The following is a 22,784-nucleotide window of genomic DNA, read 5'->3' on the forward strand; positions in this document are numbered from 1 at the left end:
GTCGCCGCAATATGCGCAGTGTCGGCTGCAGACATTGGCGGGCGCCGTCACTCGCCTGTCACGTGGTACGACACACCCTCTCGCAGTTTTCTTCCGCCACGTCAGAGCCAGTCCGAGAGAGGGGCGTAGCGAGACTTCACTGCCTCTTGCAGTCGCGCTACCCTTCTTAACCTCCCCTCCCTGCCCCCCCCCCCCCCAAATAAAAATAAAAAAAACCCTGCACCCCAATGTTTACCATTTTCCGGGGGACAGCCGCCTGCAGAGTCCGTGCTTACGTCCGGCGCAGCGTTGCGTTTATGCGTCGTATTGAGCGATCCATAGAACTGGGGCGATTATTCACGAATTCATCAGAGTCGAATATAGATACCCTTCAGTACCAAATGGCTGCTAGGACGCGCGATCGCAGCGCCGTGACGTTCAAATACTCCGTGGGAAACAGGCGAAAAGCGCGAGGTTTAACAACGAGTTGTTTGGTGTGCAATCCCCTTCGTGGTATGAAACTCCCAGTTTCAGGTAGTCGATGGTTAAGACGTATGATGGTCTTCCTACTCAGTACATTTCTGTTGTGAAAGTGCTTTTGGTAAATTCCTCTCGCCTCTCCGTAAACCATGTTCACATCGGACATCTATGCGAATGTTGAGCTGTCAAGCTGTTGTTGGTCGTAAAATCTCTAAATCGCAGCACCGCAAACCGTCAACACTGCGCTAATCGCCAAAGCCAAACGTGAAAACGTACCGAAACTACCCATCCACTGTGTTGTCCACCAGACTGCTGGTTGCTAATGCACCCCGCTCGCCACCTATTTCCGCACGTCCCCTCAGCCAATCAAGTGACGCGTTATGCGCGGGAAATTCAAATTTGTGTGCAACTGTTCCAGCCTCTAGGTATGCGGGGTTTCTTTGCAGCAAATATTTTCATTTTTTTTTTTGCATTTACTTCCACACATTCAATGTTTGCCCCGTTGTACGCGAACATTCTGTATAGTTGCTCTATACGGATCGGATTTAATAATTCTCTACACTGCATTAAATGAGACCGCGCTCACTTATCCTCATCGCACGTATCGGATGTCGGCAATGCCCATGCGAATCGGCAAGCGGGCAAAACATCGATATGGTCCATGCGATTCCGACTAATAAAAGGTACAGGAATTCCGATGCTCCGAATGCAGTGTGCGAACTAGGGTAAATCCAATTCATGCAATTCGTGCCGTGGATGTTTTGGTGACCAGCGTGCGTCTACCTTCAGTCGGAATCACAACAGCCAGCAACCAGTCCGTCACGCTTTCATCAGTCAACACCACACAGCCAGCCAAGCATTTACAACACGACTTCATCCGTACGTCAAAACATTTTCCACAATCAGTACAGCCAACCATACATGTTTTCTTTCTCAGCGGTTTATCGCAAATTTTTTTTAAGCTATTTATGTCATGCAAGAACTCGAATTGTGGGCTGTTAGCAAATCTCGAAAAAATTCACAGTCATAATTGAAATTATTGGACGTGAGTTTCAGGAGACGGAATGCAATGACTTAGTTGAAGTCACTTTTTTCTTTACCTCGCCATCGCCATAATGTCAAGCCCAAAACATTGCGGAAATGGTGCTCCACCGCAGCTGACGATGGTTAGTAAGTATGAATCAGAATCTCCGTCGCTAAACACAGTCGCTACCGTGAAATACCTACATTTGCAGAACTGGGAAAGGAACTAGCGTTGTCCCTCGCAATGCCCGAGACCACGGACGTTTCAGATGTAAACTTCCCATGGTCTTTCCCGGAACCCAAGCGCCTTAAAGAGCGCGCCTTCAGATTAATCCCACCTGAGTAATAACCGCACCGAAATGGACGCCCATTCAGAATAACAGCTCGGCAGGAAAAGTTCCTTTAAAAAAGTTAAGGGAAAGGGATTGCGGGTCGCAGGCGCGATCTCGCTGAGAACCCTGAATAACGAACCTAATCAAGGCGCCACGCAGGTAATTGGACCATTTTAATTCGCGAAGTGTAGGAAGGGGGGGAAGAGAAATGGGAGGGGAGAAGGCCATAAAAAGTGGAACGGCGTGAGCTCGGCACGCCCTGGTACTTGCACGAGACGAGTTGCCCGAAGAATCGGCAACTGCCGCTATTAAAGCCTCCTCGCGGAACAACGTAAACGTAAGGTGATAGCCACGAGAGATTGTTTACACCGCGCTAACACTCTGCGTCCTGCCAGAACGCCAACAATTACTCTCGTGTGGTTCTTCACTACAGAACACGGTTAACGAGGAATTACCGCCACATCAGAAAAATTACGAATGCAATTTGCACGGTTAACATTTCACTACAACTTTAACACTTAACCAATACTTCAGTCTGAACAGAAAGCTAATATGAGTTTTATTTGATCAAAATTTAAAACGAATATTCTTTTTTTTTTTACTAGGATCAGGCAAAAGAACTAAAGACATTCCAACGTTCTTCGAATTATTAATACACAGTTGTTTGTATCCCTTACGTTTAATGAAGGTTAGCAAAATTCAGATACGGATTATTAATAGAACTCGAGTTTATTATTAAGATAATACATAATATTAAAAAATAATTATACTGTTATGTTACTAGGATATTGTCAAAATAAGAATTTTTGCATTCATAAAAACTTACGTCAACAACAATGGGTTTGGACAGTTACATATTCATTCTCAATGTGTATCACTGGCTTTGTGGTTTGTGATTCTAGGTGTTTTAATCACTCTTCTCCCATTGCCCAAATAACACACTGCATTCACAAAATCTAGCCTTTGTTGTTATGTGTAATGTCTTAGCTCTCGGTATACGGCATTTGGTATATTCCTACTAAATTTCGTGAAAAGAACGGAAGTCGCATGGAACGGAAATGTGAAACTACGTTGCTGATATCTGTGACAGAGGGAAACTTTTTATATTATTAACTGTTTAGTGAATTTTTAAAAGAAGGTAATTTTTTAACAAATTTTAATAAAATTCTGTGTCAAAAATCAGGTCCAAAGCCGGAGTGTAGTATTTTTCCACGTCTTTTTCAATATTATCACTTTTTTTAATTTTTTTTAATCATACCGTTTAACCTTTCACTCTGCAAATTGAATAATTCGATAGTCAACGTAACTGCTCCGGCAGCGAATTCTAACGACGGGTTCGAAAACTACGTGTGATTCGCATCAAGAAATGTAGCAGAAAACAACATTTTTCGTGTATTTATCAAGCTCGGCATTATGTTAAAGAATTCTACAATACATTCCGTGTCAAAGATTCGCATTAAAAGTGTATTTGCAACATGCGTGAGAACACGTGAACTTGCTCGTTACCGAGGTTGGATGTTTCCACATCACAAGTGAGTAATGAAAGACTCGCTCACGAAATTTTATTCTTCTTCTTAATTTCAGGAAGGGATATTTCACCTCCCCCTTCACCGCTGAATGTCCTCGTGTTTCCACAGGTTCTGAAGACGCGCATCTCCCCTGGCTTCCCCGGCGACCGAGGCGGTGCAGCGGTCGGACCAGCCGCCGCGGCGAGAAGCACGGCCAGGCGGGGGACACCTCCGCCAGGAATGCGGCCTCGCGGTGCTCCATAAAAGGGGCGCCGCCTGTCGCACGACCTCGGCTGGTTAGGGGGCCGGGGGGGCTGGGGGGGGGGGGGGCCGGAGGTCCATTTCGCATCCGCGTGCGATGACCCGCGGACCAGCAGGGAGCTCTAGCCCGGGGAAATCTCCGCGCCGGTGCAGCGAAGATAACTAACCATCAATGTAGGTACTCGGATTAAATAATCTTAACACATATAATTCATAGTCACCCAAAACTTCTACACTTCAAAGCAACAGTAAATTTAAAAAAAAAAAAAAAAAATCCACAAAAATTGGTTGTCTGTAAAGTCGGTTTACGGACGATAGTTTAACGTGACGTCATAACAAAACATTGATGAAATTATTGCATACTTTATGAATAAAATTGAATCATTTTTATTTTAATAATAAAAGAATACATTCTTGAAATTATACTAGTTATCAGATTTTTAAAATGAAAGAATAATTAACATTTATTGCCGAAATTGTTGTTGTAATAACCAATCAAAACCACATTAACTTTTCACTTCACTTTATAAACAGTCGAGTGGAAGAGAGATAGATGCGGCGCAAGTGTACAATGAGCGTAACGGGACACTTTTTCGTGCGTGCAGCCGGCGTTCATCGATTTATTAGACGTTGTCACGTCAAAACTAACAAATTGTAGAATCGTGCAACGGCCGAGACTTCAAAAATAAATTTACATCTGCACCTCGGAGGCATAAACTTGACCACCGTTTGACATTCTTTTCAGTGGCATACAACACTAAGATCCACGAATTGTCAAAAACGTTAGTTAAGTAAGTAAGTGATGCACTATTTAAAATTCTTCAAATCGTTCTCACGAAAAATATGGTTCTTGTGACATGGTGTGTTATGCCTCCGAGGTGCAGAAATATGCTACGTAGCAGCCCTACATATAAAAGTATCAAAACCTAGCTTTAACAAACGCAGCACTGGAGGTTAGGGACGACATGCCGGCGGACTCTGTGGTCCGATGCCCCGGTCTGGCTTCAGCCTCGGGATCCGCGGTGGGTGTGAGGAGGCCCCGTGGCTGTCCGGGACCGCTTCATGCTGCAACCGTTCTGAGTCAGTGCAGCGACCGGGCTGTTGGAGACAGACGTTGCTTGTTCGGACAACCAAGCTAGTTTGGTCAGCGTGCTTATTGTCACTGTGCACGGCGACGCACGGTGGAGTATTTCGTATGTAAACCTGGCCAAAAGTGGAAAATAAAAATGTTCTCAGAAACGCATTATGAACCATTTTTATCTAAGAGCTCAGCTACCATGACGTCATGTGCGTGCTATTTTATAAACCTTCAACCGTAATACTTTTCGTGCTATCATTTCGAACGGAGATGTTGAGTGCTGCGGCATGTTCCATGCTCGCTCGCTTTCAGGAGGCATATGTCATCAGGATTTTGAGTTAGTTTTTCTTTAACTTTAAGACATGAGGTATGATAAAAGCTAGTACTTTGCTTAAAAATATTTCAATTTTAGTTTGTAATAAAATAATATATTTTTAAGCTATTTTCAAAAAAGCATGTATTAAGTTGTTTTCAAACAAAACTGTTTACGTACATGTGTCGGGTCTTGTCGGGCATGGATTATTTTACTAACATTAAATATAACTTTTCCTCAAAAGGTTCCGGAAGAATATCTTACACCTTTTCGCGCCATTTTCCTTACCATTATTTTAACTTTTACGTTATATATAGTGTTTTTCTCATAAGTTTACGTGTTTTTTCCTTCCCAAAAATATCGTAAAACTATGAAAGCACTAAGCAGATCTTTATATAAACTAATTCGAGAATTTCAACAAGCTTGGCGCCCTCCAGGACCAATTTCATATTTAAATTACTGCAAATTACTTCCGCGTCACTAATTTTAACCCGGTTCTCAGTCACATGACAGCTGGCAAACAAACACCTCCCGGCTGATCTTCCATGCCACAAAACGCTTAGGATAAAAAATTGGTTGTCTGTAAAGTCGGTTTACGGACGATAGTTTGACGTGACGTCATAACAAAATATTGATGAAATGATTGCATACTTTTATGAATAAAAGTGAATCATTTTTATTTTAATAATAAAAGAATAAATACTTGAAATTATACTAGTAATCAGATTATTAAATTCCAAGAATAATTAACATATTTATTGCCGAAATTCTTGTTGTAATAAGCAATGAAAACCACATGTTTTCACTTTACTTTATAAACAGTCGACGAAACAGTTCACGTGTAGATGACTTGTAATTAATTTTAAAAACTGGCGTTTAGCTATACAGTTTAAATATAATTATGAACAAGTTTTCATATGAATAAACTAAAATCAAATATCTAACATAACCTATTATTACTGCACTCGCAGACAGATGCTACTTTATTTAATAATAAAAGAATAAATACTTGAAATTATACTAGTAATCAGATTTTTAAAATGCAAGAATAATTAACCTTTATTGCCAAAATTGTTGTTGTAATAAGCAATGAAAACCACATTAACTTTTCACTTCACTTTATAAACAGTCGACGAAACAGTTCACCTCTATATGACTTGTAATTAATTTTAAAAACTGGTGTTTAGCTATAAAGTTTAAATATAATTATGAACAAGTTTTCATATAAATAAACTGTAATTAAATATCTATCATAAATTATATGAATCACCATAATTCTTTAGTCAGTTGTAACATAACCTATTATTACTGCACTCGCCGTGCCTGGTTCCAGCGACAGCAGATAGATATCGTGTTTCATTCGGTTCGCATCCGTCACCGTAGATAGCTACACAGTAGGGGAATAATATTATTTCATTTTTATAACACGGTTTAATAACAAATACGCATCCAAAATACACCAAACTTATTTATAATGTGTTACAATAATATTTAAAACATTGTGCAAAAGATCCCGGGTGTAATTTGAATTATTATGTGCAACTGTAAAACACCATTGTTCGTTATAAATATGTTCTTTGAGTAAGTATTTTTTTTTTTAATTTTTCTATCTTTTGTATGATAAAATCTACCTATGCATACTTTAAAGAATAAAATTGAATCATTTTTATTGAATCATCACTATTTTGTATTGATACAAGGAGTGAAATGAAATCTACAATTTAATTGAATGATTTACTTTTATTTGCACTCATTAATTCAAATATGTTTATTACTTTTGTAGTGTTGCATGCGCCGTATTTATTTTTACAAGTACAAAAATGAAAGTATAGCGGCGGCGGGGATTCGATCTGTCAACCTTTGGATTGGTAGTCAGCGATGCTAACCGCATGGCCACGAGGCCATATTTGAAATAATAGTTTCAGATGTTATAAATACATATATTTATAAAAATTTTGTTCACGGTAGGGGAATAATATTATTTCGTTTTCATAACACGATTTTACAACTAATACGCATTCCAAATACACCAAACTTATTTATAATGTGTTACAATATTTTTTAAAAAATTGTGCAAGAGATCCCGGGTGTAATTAGAATTATGTGTAACTGTAAAACACCATTGTTTGTTAAAAACGTATTTGAATATTCAACATTACTTTTAAATAACCGTACCAATTGTGCTGAAAATCGGTGGACGATCGTTAAATTACATAATATTAATAATTCAAACGACGAAAATATGAATGAAAAGTCAAATCTATGGTTGTTCCAATCGAGTGGAAGAGATGCCACGCATGTGTACAATAAGCGTAACAGGACGCATCCGTAGTGGGACATCCGTAGTGAGACAATGTGCGTTACGGGACACTTTTTCATGCGTGCAGCCGGCGTTCATCGATTTATTAGACGTTGTCACATCGAAAAATAAAGGTTTACGATTTAGTTTATAATTATGTAAGGGGATGGAGCACTGAAGCTACTGCGCCCTCTCGCGGGAGTCTGTGACGAGCCATTCACACACAACGCAGCATACGTGTCGGCGGTGCAAATGCCAGGAAGAAGTGGTTAGAGATGCCATGACACCGCAAAGGAAGCGGAGTCTGACCAGGCTTAAAGGGGCAAAGCCCCGGTCAACGTCTATGTATTGAGAATAAAGAACTAGAAATTTGATTCAAAAAATCTTATTAGGTTCATCATGAAATTAATAATTTAAATAATGTGTAAATTTCATCTATAACTGTTTTATTTGCAATAATTTAATGTTTTTGAAAATGTACTGTATTACCATCTGTAATAGAGTTAATTTACTTTTACCATAATATTTTTGTTTTAAAACAAACTACGAATTTTAATTTTCAATTGTACATCAGCAGTAAAATTTTAGCACCAAGAAGTACATTAATAAAATGGTTATTTATTGAGAATAAAGAGCAAAAAATTTATTATATCTATTTAAAATAAATTTTCTTTAAATAGCAGTAGGTACTGTTTTATTGAAGTAATTGTATTTGCATTTGTAAATGTGTAGTGTTGGCATATGAAAATATTTTTTGACGTGACGTCTAATAAATCAATGAATGCTGGCTGCACGCACGAAAAAGTGTCCCGTAACGCACATTATCCCACTACGGATGTGTCCTGTTATGCTCATTGTACGCATGTGTGGCATCTCTCTTCCACTCGATTGGAACAACCATTGATTTGACTTTTCAAACATATTTTCGTTGTTTGAATTATTATAATGTAATTTAACGATTGTCCACCGATTTTCAGCACAATCGGTACGGTTATTAATTTCCCGCCTACCACTATAAGAAATAAACATGGCGGACTACAAACGTTTTTCAAACTTCCACAAAACAAATTTTATATATATATACATATACATGTATATACACACATATATATATAAAATCTGAAACAATTGTTTCCAATATGGCCTTGTGGCCGTGCGGTTAGCATCGCTGACTGGTTGACGGATCGAATCCTGGCCACTGCAATACTTTCATTTTTGTACTTGTAAAAATAAATACGTTGCGCGCGACACTACAAAAGTAATAAATATATTTGAATTAATCAATCCAAATAAAAGTAAATTTATCACTTAAATTGTATATTTAATTTCACTCCTTCTTTGTATCCATACAAAATCGTGATAATTCAATAAAAATGATTCAATTTTTTTCATAAAAGTATGCAGAGGTAGATTTTATCATACAAAAGATGGAAAAATTTTAAAAAAATTTCTTCCTAAAAGAATATAATATTTTTAATGCCTAAATGGTTTGGTTGCAAAAACCTATTACGGCTCAGTCTCAGGCCAAATATGATATTTCATTTTCTTCTGGATCAATCATATCATCACTGTTTTGTTATGACGTCACGTTAAACTATCGTCCGTAAACCGACTTAACAGACAACCAATTTTTTAAATTTTTTTGTATCCATCTATAATGGTATTATTTTTAAATATTTTCCCAACTTGTATGTCAGCAAACATACATAGCATTAATAATATGCTAATAACTATATATTTTATTAAGTAGTGTATACAAAATACTAAACACAAACTATTTACTCTTATTTTAGTTTATTTCTGAACAAATCAAACTAAGAACTAATTTTGGCCAGCTTTTTGAGTCAAATACTCCACTGTGCAACTTTTGATAAGGGGTTAACGGGAAGGGGGGGGGGGGGGGGGTTATTCAAAGTAACCCCTTGTAGACTATGCTTGGTTACTATGAGTAGAAGTGCACAATAATCAGCTTCACATCTTTGATTGCACCAGTTCTTTTCTTGACATGTCTTGGACCACCCTGATTTATTTTTTGTTAACGGCTCTTGCCAACAACCAGAACCATATTTGAATCGCTTATTTATGAAAGGGCATAAGTCAACTTTTTTGAAGAAATGAGTTACATACAGGATGCCAATCTGTGGGTGTATACGCATCGTTTAGTTACTAAAAGGCACTAGTCTGATGCATGGAAGTGGGTTTACCGACCGCCAGAAAATTTAGTTTAGTTATGAAAAGGAATTAGTCAGTGGACTTATGTCCTTTCATAACCAAATGATTACAGCTATTAATCAGTGGACTTATGTCCTTTCATAACCATATAATTGCAGCTAGTTACAAAGAGAAAACAAATAGCAGTATACTCTTCCGACCTCTTTGGCAGTATCATGCAGTGTTGCATGCTGGTATATTCTGCTATCATTTGTTTTGTTGTGTACTTTCAGTTACTTTTGGTTTGTTTACTAGTAGAAAATGAGTGAAATGGAGTCTAATAAGACTTGTGTGGAAAATGATTGTAACCATTCCATGAAACGTAAAAAAGGTGTGCGAAATGTGGAAGAATACAAATGTCAAAGAATTAAACGAGCTCGTCTGCAAGGAAAGGAGTATGCAAACTACAGAGGGAATGTTGTGAAAACTAAAAGTACTACCGAGTCGTGCAGGTAACCTAATTCTTCATATTATTTTCTTTTAAGATTTATATTCATTCATCTTTCAGATTTCACTCACGTAAACATAATTCAGTTTGTAGAAATGTATTAGTTAACTACCTATTATTGATAATTTGGAAATATTTAAAATAGCTCGCACGACTCATAAAAAAATTATTTTTATTGTTTTAGATGTGCAAGAAAATGCTATGACAAGATTGACATTGCACAGAGAGGGAAATTACTTGATGCTATACATTCCTTTTCATGCAAGAATGAGCAAGACATCTATCTTCAAGGTTTGCTTGACGCTGTGCCAATTAAACATCGCCGACCAAGGAATAGTGACAAGTCTGGAAAAAGGTCATCCTCCTTCACTTTCCATGTAGTTATTCAAGAACGAAGAGTGAAAGTGTGCAAGAAAGCATTCATTCAGTTATATGGAGTATCTGCCAAGAGGGTAAGGAGACTACAAACATTGTTACTATGTGGACAAACTCCAAAAGACATGCGAGGCCAACAAAACAATAGGAAGTCGGTGCCTGTTGGTGATGTTCAGGCCATCAAAGACCACATATCTTCATTTCCTGTCAAGATAAGCCACCATGCATCCAAAGAATATAAATATCTTGATGCGCAGTTGGATATAAAGAAGATGGATACACTGTTCAAAGAGAAATTTCCTGATTGTAAAGTTAAGTATTCTTTCTATTACAAGATTTTCAGGGAAAATTTCAATCTCCACTTTGGGAGACCACAGATAGACACCTGTGGAGAATGTGAACAACTGAAGGTCAAGATAAAAAATCCTAATCTTAATGAATGTGCTAAGCGAGTTGCCATGGCCGAGCTGGCCATTCATGAAAGAAGGAGTAACAAGTTTTACACAAGCATGAAAGACACGAAACACATTTGCAAAAACAATGATAGTGTGTTAGGGTTAACGTTTGATTATATGCAGAACATTTCACTGCCCTGCATTCCAGTACAAGAGCTTTTTTACTATCGCCAGCTTTCGGTGTTTCCCTTTGCCATACATAACCTGAAAACAGATGAGGCGAGTTTATTTTTATATCACGAAGGGCAGGCAAATAAAGGGCCAAATGAAACATGCTCTTTTCTCCACAAATACATAAGTGACAACGTGCCTCCATGTGTTAAAGAACTGCACCTTTACAGTGATGCTTGCGGAGGGCAGAATAAGAACAATTGCATGGTAAGATTCTTGTTATCACTTACTGACACCAACAGATTTGACATTATTATCCATCGGTTTCCGATACGTGGTCATTCATATCTTGCTTGCGATCGTGATTTTGCACTGGTGAAACGTGTTCTTAAAAAGACTGATAGATACTATGTACCCATGGAGGTCTGCCAACTTATTACATCTGCAGGAGTTCCTGGAAAATTCACAGTCAACATGGTAACATCTGATGACGTGTTGGACTTCAAGAATTGGTGGCCCAGCCATTACAAAAAGACATGCTTATCATTGGAAAGCCAGAGTAAAGCAGTTCCGCGAAGCCAGAAGCAAGACTTTGCTGTATCAAGGTTTGTAGAGTTCCAGTACAACAGTCGCCATAAAGGTACTGTAGTTGCTTCCGAATTCATTGGCGGCCTTGTGTCACATACTTTTGTGCTTCGCCAATCATCCGACAAAAGTTTGAATCCTACTATTCCTGTTCAAAAGGCGTATCCTGCGAAAAATGTGCCAATTAATGCAAAGAAGATTATTGACTTAAAGAAGGTTCTCCGTTTCCAGGTGAACACAGAGACTTCTACGATGAGATTATCCAGTGGCCTACCAAGCAAACAGACTGAGCTACCATGCCATTGTAACAGGCATTGTTACATAATAACATACAAAGTGTGAAGTTATATTAACACCTTTTGTACATGTTTTCAAAACAATGTGTAGTCTTACATCACTGTTGTTTAAAGTGAAATGATGCTTTAGTACATAACTTTTGTGGTGTTGTTTAAAGAGGGTATGCCTGTGATGTTATGCATTATAAGGTCAGTGAAAATGGCGTAAAGTGTTCAATAATATGGTGTACACGTTTACTGAACTATATCTAGGTTGAATTACATCATTGTATTTCGATTGGAATATTTTATTACATAAGTTTTGTTGACTTGCAAGGTTAAGTTATAAAAGGGCCTAAGTCTGTGATATTTAACAATTTTTTTCTCGCAGGTAATGAAACACTTGCAAAGCATGCACTTGTCAATGTAGTGACATTTAGGTACAGAGTAGTAAAAAAATATTAATTTTGATGTATGAAACTTATAACAGATATGATATAGTTTTTTGCATATTCCCACAACTTTTAGTGAATTGACTTATGCCTTTCCATAAATAAGCGATTCATTTACAGTTATCGTATATTAAATTTGATATTCAATATAGTTCTCTTCGAGCATATTTCTATCATATGCTTATTAACTTAGGTAGGTAGTGAGAGGAGTATGCGTATTTATGAAAACAGGATTAAGAGTACTTAACAGGTTTCTAAAACTCTAAACCCTAATCTAGCTCTTGGTTGAGGCCTTTCAAACCATAGGATGACTAAGGCCATAGATTATTGTCTTTTAGTTAATATAACCAATCACCAAGAATAGGGTTTCCCAAGGAATACAGACTTAATAAATATGAGTAAATGACAAAGTTGGATATGATAAAGGGAACTGAAATTCTAGTTTCTGAAAATTTTGATATAATTTATTACAGCTTTTAAAATTAGGATCTAGTACACAAAACAAACTAAGGCAAATAAGTGTAAACACATATACACGTGCAATCCTGACCAAAGGATGACAAGCATCTGTCCATTGACCACACTCAACTGCTTTGAGCATGCACGGGGCAGAGAGTCACACCCTGGTATGAAAAGCATATACAAAATCACACTCTACTTATGAGATCATGAACTTTTTTGCCCGCTGTTTGCTTTCAAATTTTCTTTTGTTGGTGGGAAAGATAATTTTTTTAGGACTTTGCGAGTAGGGGGGAAGATATACCATCCTCCCCCAATTTCACCCCCTGTGTACAACCCTTGCTTGTAAGTGATCAATTCTTGTGAAATTAACTGAGTTGGCCAAGTGAAATGAATTACACTAAAATCAAAATTTATAAAAATGATAAAATTAATCATTTCAAGACGTACAGCTCCAAGACAGGAAGTTGGACTGAGGTGGCACATTCCAAAAGACCCTGGCTCGAATCCTTTTTGGTAATCCTGATTCCAGGATTCCATCGATTTTCAAAATCACTCCACGCATATGCTGGGTTGATTCCATACTATAGGCCAATTCTCGCCAGTTTGAACTGCAATGTTGAGTGTGTGTGTCTCAATATGACCAGAATAAAGTTATAAAAAACAAAAATTGAAAAGTAAAACTGTAATCTTCAACAAACATAATACAAACAAAACTGCATAATTATTTACACAACACAATGTATTAAAAGTTTAGTTACTTGAAAATATCTTTGATATCTACGGACAGTTTCCCTTGAACGTCAGTCTTGTCGTGTTCCTGCGTGACTTCAGTGAGTTTCTCTTGACTGACTGTTGAAACCCTGCTCCTCACAAACGTCTGACTCTCAGTTTGAAACACTGCAAGAGACTCTTCAAAAAGGTTTTCTTCAGGAATCTTCCCTTCCTCCTTGAGCCTATTGTAGACACTGATGAACCTCTGTGTGGTTGTTTGTGAAACATGATCCGCTAGGTTGACTGCCTTCAAATTCTTCTGCGTTTTGTGAAATTTCCTGAAGAAAGAAAAGCAAACTTTCTTTTAACAATAATTGCACATATCAGTCTAGAGAAAATTAAGAACTTTAATAACAGTAATACAGTAGTACAATGCTTAAAACTACTTGCCCCTCACCATCAAGTTTCATTAACTTAAAATCATAGTATTGCAGTGATGAAAACTAATAAAATTATACAATAGTCATACCCAATGTCAACATGTTGTATTTCGGTTTCATGACAAAATTCTCAAGCTTTCGGTCATGTTTGTTGTGATTTTTTTGGTATCTATATAACAACGAACAATATTTGATATTCAAAAGTATAAAATATTTACAGTAATATTATTATTAATATAGACAAAACTAAAATTTTTAAACTGATCATGCCTTGCTTGTTTAGCTACAAGAGAATCACGAAAAAAATTTATGTTTTACATTTCTTTACTCACATAAATATCTACAAACAGCTTTCAATATTTTCTATTGTTATTAAGTTATAATCTTAAAGCCCAGAGTCAATGTTATTTTTTTATATACTTCACTTAATAAATCTACCTCATGGTTGTAATGAAGTGTTTTGTATCGCAACCAGTTCAATCCATATTCAGAAATTTCACAAAAGTGAAAAACATCTCAGCTAGGCATTTTTATTTAAATACAGTATTAGTTAGGAGTTGTTTGAAAGAACTGAGGTCCAATATAATTTTTTTTATTTTTTTTGCTTGTATAGTCCTTATTTTATTAATTCAATATATTGTTTGGATTAAACTGGTTTGAATGTAAATTTTAAATTTTTTTCTTCAGAAAAATGTATTATATTTTTTAATTTTTAGTTTCCAGTTTGCTAACATTAAAAAATTATTTTCTAATTGAAATATGTAACCCGATTATTCTATAGTATGTTCATAAAAGTGTAATAAATGAAATAAAAATGTAGCATGTATAATATTATTTTAATTATAATATTTTTAAAAAAATATTGTATCATAATAAACAGTTTCAAATCATTATAAGTAACTTTTCTTATTCACCACCGAGATTAAATAAAAAAAAAGTTATATTAAAACTTGGATTAAGCTGCATTTGATGTAAAATGCACTTTTGAATCCATTTTTCAACAGGATTGAGCTGGGTTGGTTCAAAGCCAACATAGGATTGTTTTTTTTAAACACATTTGACTGAGATGGTTTTCATACTTAACACCTCTAATACTCCAAAACCAAATAGATTTATTTTTCAAATGACTTAAGGTATTATACTGTGGAATTTACAGTAGACTTCACAACATAATAATAGAAAACGGTTTCTTTTAATTATCTGCAGTAGCTTTTTTTATTATTAGTTATTAGATAATAAATATTTCAGACAGAAATACAAATACTGATTTGTTGCTTTTTGTTTTTAAGAGCTATACTATTTTGGATGAAACCTAAAACTACAGAAAAAAATTTCAATAGCAATCTTATTGGTAGCAGACACTTCCATTCATCCCATCACTAGAAAAGAATGAAGTAATTTTTCATGATCTATGATTTTATAAATCTAAGTACTATACAAGTAAACTCAAAGAACAAACTAGATAAACCATTGCAGTTATGTCCAAGTATTAAACAGATTTATTCTAAGACTGCACAAAATTTGTTTGTTTGTTTGGTCAGGTGGTTAGGGTTCCTGTCTGATGATCTAAAGGTCACAGGTTCAATTACCGGCCAAAATATAGTTATTATTCACAATTAGCTATAAAAATCTGATTGTTCAATAAAACATCAGTCGTAACATCTAACTTGAACAGCGTACTGACCTATATTGAAGAAAGAGAGATCGCTTGCACAGTCATCACTTAAGGCAAAGGAAAGTATTACTCTAATTCATAAACTTACAATGATTTTGCTTACTTTTTTTTTACCTGACTGCAAAGTCACATAAATTGTTGTTGAAATGAATATTAAGTAAACTAAATAAAAATTATTCCTACACTTAATGGTACTTAAGGGACTCGTAAGTTAGAGCATAGTACTTAGGCCAAACCAATGTTGTGAGATGATGTAAGATCGTACACTCTTATCTCATCCTCGGGGTACAAAATGTTCCTGATGGGTATGTTTGGGGCTGGCCTGTCGAATCTTGGCTCATATGTGGGTGGAAATGCTTTGTAGAGGTTGTACCACAAGGGCTTATCCACCTCCTTCATTGCCCCAGACCGCAAGAGTCCCGTCACCCTGAAACAGAACAGTGAAGTGCCCAATCTGCACTATCAACATGAGTAGGTACACAAATTCTTCACTTAGCACGACTAATGCGTTCTTAAATATTTTCGTGTTATTTGAAACTGCATATTCTGAAGCATTAGTTTCCATAAATAGCAAGGCTAATTTATTTAATGAGTTCCAAAATGTGTACGGAAATATTCTTTACGTAACATAAATGTGTAGAATAACACTCAACGATAACCGATATTACTATCCGGATATTTATATTTTAATTTTTTAAAAATTCAAGTGCCTATTCACATATTACAGCTTGTTTCACACCAATCCTGCAGGCCCGTGATTTTTTTTCACTGCACCATCCATTTAACAACTTTTCCATGTGAATCATCTGTTCATTTCTGTTCTGATATCTAATGTCAAATATATTCCTGCTTATATAACTAACAAAATCAGGCTTATATAAATGTTTAATAGAGTCCTTATTTAGTATGATTGTGGGCACAGTTGACTTGTTTAAAACTTAAGTGCAGCCAACAAAAGTGTGGCCTTATGACATCCTGCACGCCATAATACTTATAGTTTTGTCTCAAATAGGTACTTGAATATGATGCATTACGCACTCACTTGGAAGCCATGATTCCAATATGATTCCAACTGCAGGTGCTTGCACAAATACAATTACCGGCAGACGAATGGGCAGAAGTTGCTTTGTGTTTGTACGTGCAAGTTCCCTGCCACTGGCCAGACTGAAGTTCATCACAGCCCGGTCTGTGGCCGGGCAACACGGTACGACTCAGCGGCATATGCACGGATGTAAAAACATTTTGTCCTTTACATTCTATAATCATAACTGAACTTCCAGTAGCTGATTTTTGTAGACCTGCGCGTGCATCTTCCCCCTCGTATAACTAACTGTATGCCATGGTACATCTGTTGTTTACTAAGCTGAAGCACACTTCGTGGCATCATGCCCAACCTTTTTTTTTGCCTGTGATGATTTTGTGCTAACTGAAATCACACAATTTGAAGAAGTGCTAAGTGAGGGATTGGTGTACTGAAAAAACAAAAATTCAGTATTCTGAGCATGGCCAACAAAAACATGTTGGAACAAACAACTCAATGTATGCATCCAAACAAAAATTAATTGATGAAAATGACAAATTTAATCTGAATGAGAAGCTTATCTAACAGAGGCTCTTGAGAAATAAAGCAAATTATAGCCAAAGTGAAAGGTTTGTTAATGTAAGGTCAGCTGCAACAATAATAGTAAATACATATTTAATTTTTAAAAATTACGTATTATTTATGTAACTGACTTGATATTGATATAACAAACTTACACTTTGGTTAAAAAATTTGCCTTATTTCCCAGAAGCAGAAACTCATATAAGACAGCATTACTGTATACAGGATCATTATTTAGTACAGAGTTTTGATGATCCACAGGGAATTTCAAAGCACAATTTTTGGGGCTGATCAAGGGGCATCGGAAGTGAAAACAAGATTTTTTTATACAGAAAAGCAGTAACACTGCTCTTTCCCCAGTTTCTTTCAAGTCAGTTAGAAATTTAAAAAAATTAATACTCAAAAATCCCATTTTCATAATTTACTTTCTCAAAAAGAGGCCCAAACTCTACTTTAATTATTTTTATTTATGGTTATTACAGTATGATCCTATAATGTGAATGTAACTTATAACATTTAAGGGGCCCGCTTACCTTGGCACATATACAGTATGCAGAGCTTCAGAAGAAACCACACAACTGGAAAACTGCTGTGTAAAATTCATGCAGCGCTGCTTTCCCCGGAAAATAAAAAATAAAATTCAGAAAATACTTTTTTTGAAAATAGATGTGACCCTGTATTTACCCTGAAAAGAACCTTGATAAACTCCTACTTGTTTCTGAGAGATCAAAGTTAATAGCTTACATTACAATAACTGTGCATTGTCGTGGCCACCGCCATTTTTTGCTTTCCCATATGGGTCTGTGTGTTTGTTTTGGAGAACTTAGTCAAATCATGAGAATGGTTGATTAGGTTAGGATAGCTACCTTAAAAATACTTTAAAACATTGTCTATGGTTGATTAGGTTAGTATAGCTGCATTAAAAAGTGTAAAATATTTTTAATGGTTGCTTATGAATTAATAATTTAAGATGCAGCTATCCTGACCTAATCAACCTTTCACACGATTTCACAGTACTTTCAATGTAGCTTAACTATTCTCTAATTTCCTGGTCACTTAAATACATGAAAGACAATACGAACATCTTTTATGCACGTTTTTACCCGCTGCTAAAATTACTCGTGCGAGCTGCGAACTTCCGTAACCTTTAGTGAACTTCAAAACAGTTTAGACCTCGGAATGGAATTGTGTAAACTGGTTGCTATACTAGGTTGAAATTCTTAAACAACCATTAAAAATATTTTACAGTATTATTAATGTAGCTCTTCTAATCTAACCAACTGTCCAGAATATTTTAAAATATTTTTAATGGAGCTAACCTAGTCTAAACGACCAATCACATGATGTAATAAATTTTCAATATTATACTGAACATGCACAAATGTGGCCTGTTGTGAATATTAGGTTTGCAGATCCTGTGATTCACTATATATATGTAATTACATTTTAAAAATGGCAACGGCTGCGTCAATGCATAGGTGTTGTAACGTAAGCTATAAACTGTGATTTCTCAGAAACCAGTAGCAATTTACAGACGCTGTTTTCAGGGTAGATTGAGTAACTAACGCCTTTTGGGTTTGAAAAAAGTAATTTCGGAATTTTACTAATAATTTCCAGGAGAGAAACGACGTAAGAATATTAACAATTGGGGGGGGGGGGGGGAGGTCTTTTTACTAAAAACATTTAAGAATAAAGAAAGTGGATAGGTAGTTTTGTTTCCGTGTTTAGTTTTAAATAGATTTCAAAGAAATTGAAAACGTTAGCGACTTTCAGAAATTTTCTATATAGTTTTTCATTTAATAGATAGACCCCAAAACGATTGTAATCTCAAAAGTTAAAATACACACACACACACACACACACACATATATATATCACCATTTTGTGGCTGCAATAACTCACAATTTTTCACATCACTTCCAAACTGTTACATAAACTCTAGAAGTGGAAAAACTCAGTAGAGTTCGTTAATGGGCAATATCCAACCAAGGAGATAGAGATGGGGAAGGTTTAAAAAAAAAACAACATAAAAATTGCTGTAACTCTTATAATATGGAAAATATCACATAAATTTGAACGTATTATAACTCGTAGGAGTAATACCAACATATTTTGTCTGAATATGTTTTTGATACAACCAACCATAACTGCAAGGGGTAAAAAATAAGGGTTGGAGGACAAAAAAAATCATAACTCCCTTTGTAGGCACATCAAATTTGTACCAATTGTGTATTAATCTTACAATTTTTATCTAAAACTTTTGTCTGAACCATTTTTTGGTTAGACGAACCATTGTTGCAGAGGGTTGAAAAAATAAGGGGTATAATTTAAAAAAATTAACTACTTCCTTAGTAGGTACACTATCAAATCCTTTCAAATTGTTTGTAAATCTTATAATTTTTATCTAAAACTTTTGTCTGAAATTTTTTTTTGATAAGCAATAAGATGCGCGATTGCTGCAAAGAGTTGAAAAAAATATAGGAGTAAAACTTTTCAAAAATTCATAATTTACATAACAATGTACACTGTTAAATCTGTTCTGTTTTATTGTAAAATCTTAATTTATTGTCTACACCTTTTGTCTGAAATAATTTTTTATACGACGAACCATTACTGCATGAGGTAAAATAAACAAGGGTTGGCGGAGAAAAAAAATTATAACTCCCTTTGTAGGCACAACATCGAACTTGTTAGGATATTTTGTAAAACTTATAATGTTTATCTAAAACTTTTGTATGAAACAATTTTTGATTTGAGAACCATTGCTGCAAGGGAATAAAAAAATTAAGAGTAGTGTTTTTAAAATTCATACCTACCTTAGTACGTAATATATCAAGTCTGTTAAAATTGTTGGTAAATATTATAATTTTTATCTAAAACTATTGTCTGAAACAAATTTTAATAAGACAAACCATTGCTGCAAAAGGTTTAAAAAAAAATTCATAAAATCTATTCCTTTTACACTATTAATTCATTCCTTTTTATTGTAAAATCTAAATATATTACCTACAACTTATGTACAAAATTATTTTTATATGACCAACTATTACTGCAAGGGATGGAAAATAACAGGGGTCGAAAAACAAAAAAATTCATACTCCTTTAAAAAAATACTATTAAATCTGTTTGAATAGTTTTTAAACCGTAAAAATATTATTTAAAACTTTCTTCAGAAATAATTTTTTATCCCAACAACCATAACTGCAAGGGGTGGAAAAAATAAGGGTTGGAAGTAAAAGTAACATTTATAACTCCCTTAGTAAGTACAAAATCATATCCGTTCATCTTGTTTGTAAATCTTATATTTTTTATCTAAATCTTTTGTAAAACAATTTTTGATAATACAAACAATTATTGCAAGGGGTTGAAAAATCCTGGGGTTGAAATGTGAAAATAAATTAAACTTAGCTACCGGTATACTATTGAATCCATTCTTATTTTTGTTTAACTGTCTAAATAGTGACTATTATTGTTAAAATAAATTATTGTTTACCCAACCTTTACTGCAAGGGGTGGAAATAACAAGGTTTGAAAGTAAAAAAAATAATCATTACTTTTTTAAATACATAGATATACTATCAAATCCATTATAATTTATTGTATGAATACTAAACTTCATCTAAAAATTTGTCTAAAACAATTTTTTATAAAACAAATTATTACCATAAAATGATGGGTTGAAATTTTAAAAAATTCAAAACCTTCTTAGTATAAAATTTTTTTGAAATTATCTTAAAACTTGGTGCAAATCAATTTTTATACTACCACGTTATTAGTGCAAGGGATGAAAAATAGTGTTTGTAAGACCAAACAATAAATAATATACCTTAATTGGCATATCATATGACATTTCTTTAAGTTATTCAATGCTGGATACATTGAGTTAAAAATATTCGTAATATTTTTCCTGCATGGAAAATGAGAAAATATTTAATCGATCATTTTGTAATATGAAGAACATAAGTAAATATAATATGTTCATTGTGTTTTAAAATGTTCCAGAAGTTTAAAGAAGTTTCCAACATATTTCCAGAATAAATAGGTCCTACTACAAAATCTACCTACATCTGTAGGGTGTACCGAAAGGGATTATTTTTAAAACTGTTTTTTAGGAGTGAAAACAGCGTAATAATTTTCAGAATAATTTTTAAAAATTTAACACCAAGTAAATATTCTTAAAACCACCCAAGGGGCTTGATCTACACCAATACCTTCATTTCTCTGTCATCCAATGTTATGGATCCCACTCAAATTTCATAACTGTCCTATGCACAAGAGGATTGTGCGCGAGTTCAGAGCCTCACGCTTAGAAGCGATACCGTGCTATAAGCACCAGCCAGCATCATACTCATCATCCCATCTCACTAATAACCCTCCTGAATAGGCAGGGCCCCTTAAACTGCAAGACATACACACAAATCCAATTTCTTTCTATGAAATAAATAAAACTTTCAAAGGTACAGACTACTTAGGTAATTTTATTTTACAGTGCCATTTTGCACAATAAACATTTTCCAACAAGGTCCAGAAATGTTGAAAAGTAATGTGTTAAAAACTAAAAGAAAAACATTTCAATTATATAAAGTAATAATCTAGAAGGGCACACCCGAAAAACTGCACATTAAATTCGAAAAGGCATTTGTTATTACTTACAAATATTTTAAACATTCGCTCTGTAAAACAACAGAGCTGTACTTGTATTATTTAATTACTCAAACTGAATATTCAACTTGTGAAAAGTTTTTGCATGTGGTTTGAAATGTAAGTAGTCGTAAGTATTTTGTAAATAAGAGTTGTATAAATATTATTTTTATATATAGCAGTAATGATAGTTGTTTGATTTTATTAATGTTTTTCTGCACTAAACATTTTCACACGTGGTGTTGATTCTTGCAACAAAAAAAGAGGTTATTAGGTTAGGGCAGCTACATTAATTACACGAATTCAGAACATAATAAATATAATTAATGTTTCTAACTTAACCAAAAATTCACACTTTTTAAGGTATTTAAAAATTGTAACGACCGTAACCAAATATTAGGACGAATTAACATAATTTTAAGTAAGGCTAACCTAACCATAGCATTAAAATAGTAAACTACCGATACATTTCTTAAAATTGCGATGATGATACGTTTGAAACTATAACTATGAACATAATACAATAATATAAGTCGGACTGCCCAAATCATAATGCATATATAATTTACCTGGAGAAAATTGTTCCAATTTTCTCCAACCTGCTCGACGCCATTATACTATATTTTTATTAGATTATTCGCCTTTTTATGTAAATAAAAATAACACACACTGAAATAAACAAATTACAGGTTGGGAACAACAGTGTTGTACAAGAACAATATAGCAAACTCAGGCCATTTAACATGGCGAGTGCTGACGACACATGACTGCAGCGAACCTAGTGGCTTGTCCTGCAGAACGCCCGCGAAATTCAGATTTCCGTGTATTATAATGGGCGATTTCGGGACATTATTTCACTCGTCTTTTGAAAACTTGTTGTCATCGCGAAATGAATTTACCATCCTTGTATTTGTATTAAAACAGTGTTTCATAACCAGAACACAATTTTTACAATCTACAAAGATTTGACACCGACCGCCAATGCTCCTCTATGTCATATAGACCGCTATGCCTCATCAACGTCTCGCGAAGGCGTGTGCACCGAACACGCTCGTGTGCGCACCGGA

The 22,784-nt window shown here is 35.0% G+C and overlaps 1 protein-coding gene across 2 annotated transcripts; it reads right to left on the reverse strand.

The window, feature by feature from the left end:
- Window positions 1-13,314: 13,314 nt before the first annotated feature.
- Window positions 13,315-22,448, reverse strand: LOC134530801 (small ribosomal subunit protein mS23). Of its 2 annotated transcripts, none has more exons than XM_063366011.1 (3): window positions 22,287-22,448; window positions 15,739-15,900; window positions 13,315-13,696 (listed from the first exon to the last, which is right to left on the reverse strand). In XM_063366011.1, the coding sequence occupies exons 1-3, from the start codon at window positions 22,328-22,330 to the stop codon at window positions 13,402-13,404; spliced, it is 501 nt and encodes a 166-aa protein (XP_063222081.1). In that variant the 5' UTR covers window positions 22,331-22,448; the 3' UTR covers window positions 13,315-13,401. The 2 variants fall into 2 exon arrangements, with proteins under 2 accessions (XP_063222081.1, XP_063222082.1); XM_063366012.1 differs by having other exon boundaries at window positions 13,544-13,696; window positions 15,710-15,900; window positions 22,287-22,429.
- Window positions 22,449-22,784: the final 336 nt, after the last annotated feature.

Source organism: Bacillus rossius, chromosome 3, assembly GCF_032445375.1.
Source record: "Bacillus rossius redtenbacheri isolate Brsri chromosome 3, Brsri_v3, whole genome shotgun sequence".
Lineage (NCBI taxonomy): Eukaryota > Metazoa > Arthropoda > Insecta > Phasmatodea > Bacillidae > Bacillus > Bacillus rossius.

Coding starts and splice junctions, on each gene's coding strand:
- LOC134530801 (XM_063366011.1), bottom strand. CDS start 22,330: ATGGCGTCGAGCAGGTTGGAGAAAATTGGAACAATTTTCTCCAG. Junction 15,901..22,286: donor ATTGGAACAATTTTCTCCAG/GTAAATTATATA, acceptor GTTCTGTTTCAG/GGTGACGGGACTCTTGCGGT. Junction 13,697..15,738: donor CCCGAGGATGAGATAAGAGT/GTACGATCTTAC, acceptor TTCTTTCTTCAG/GAAATTTCACAAAACGCAGA.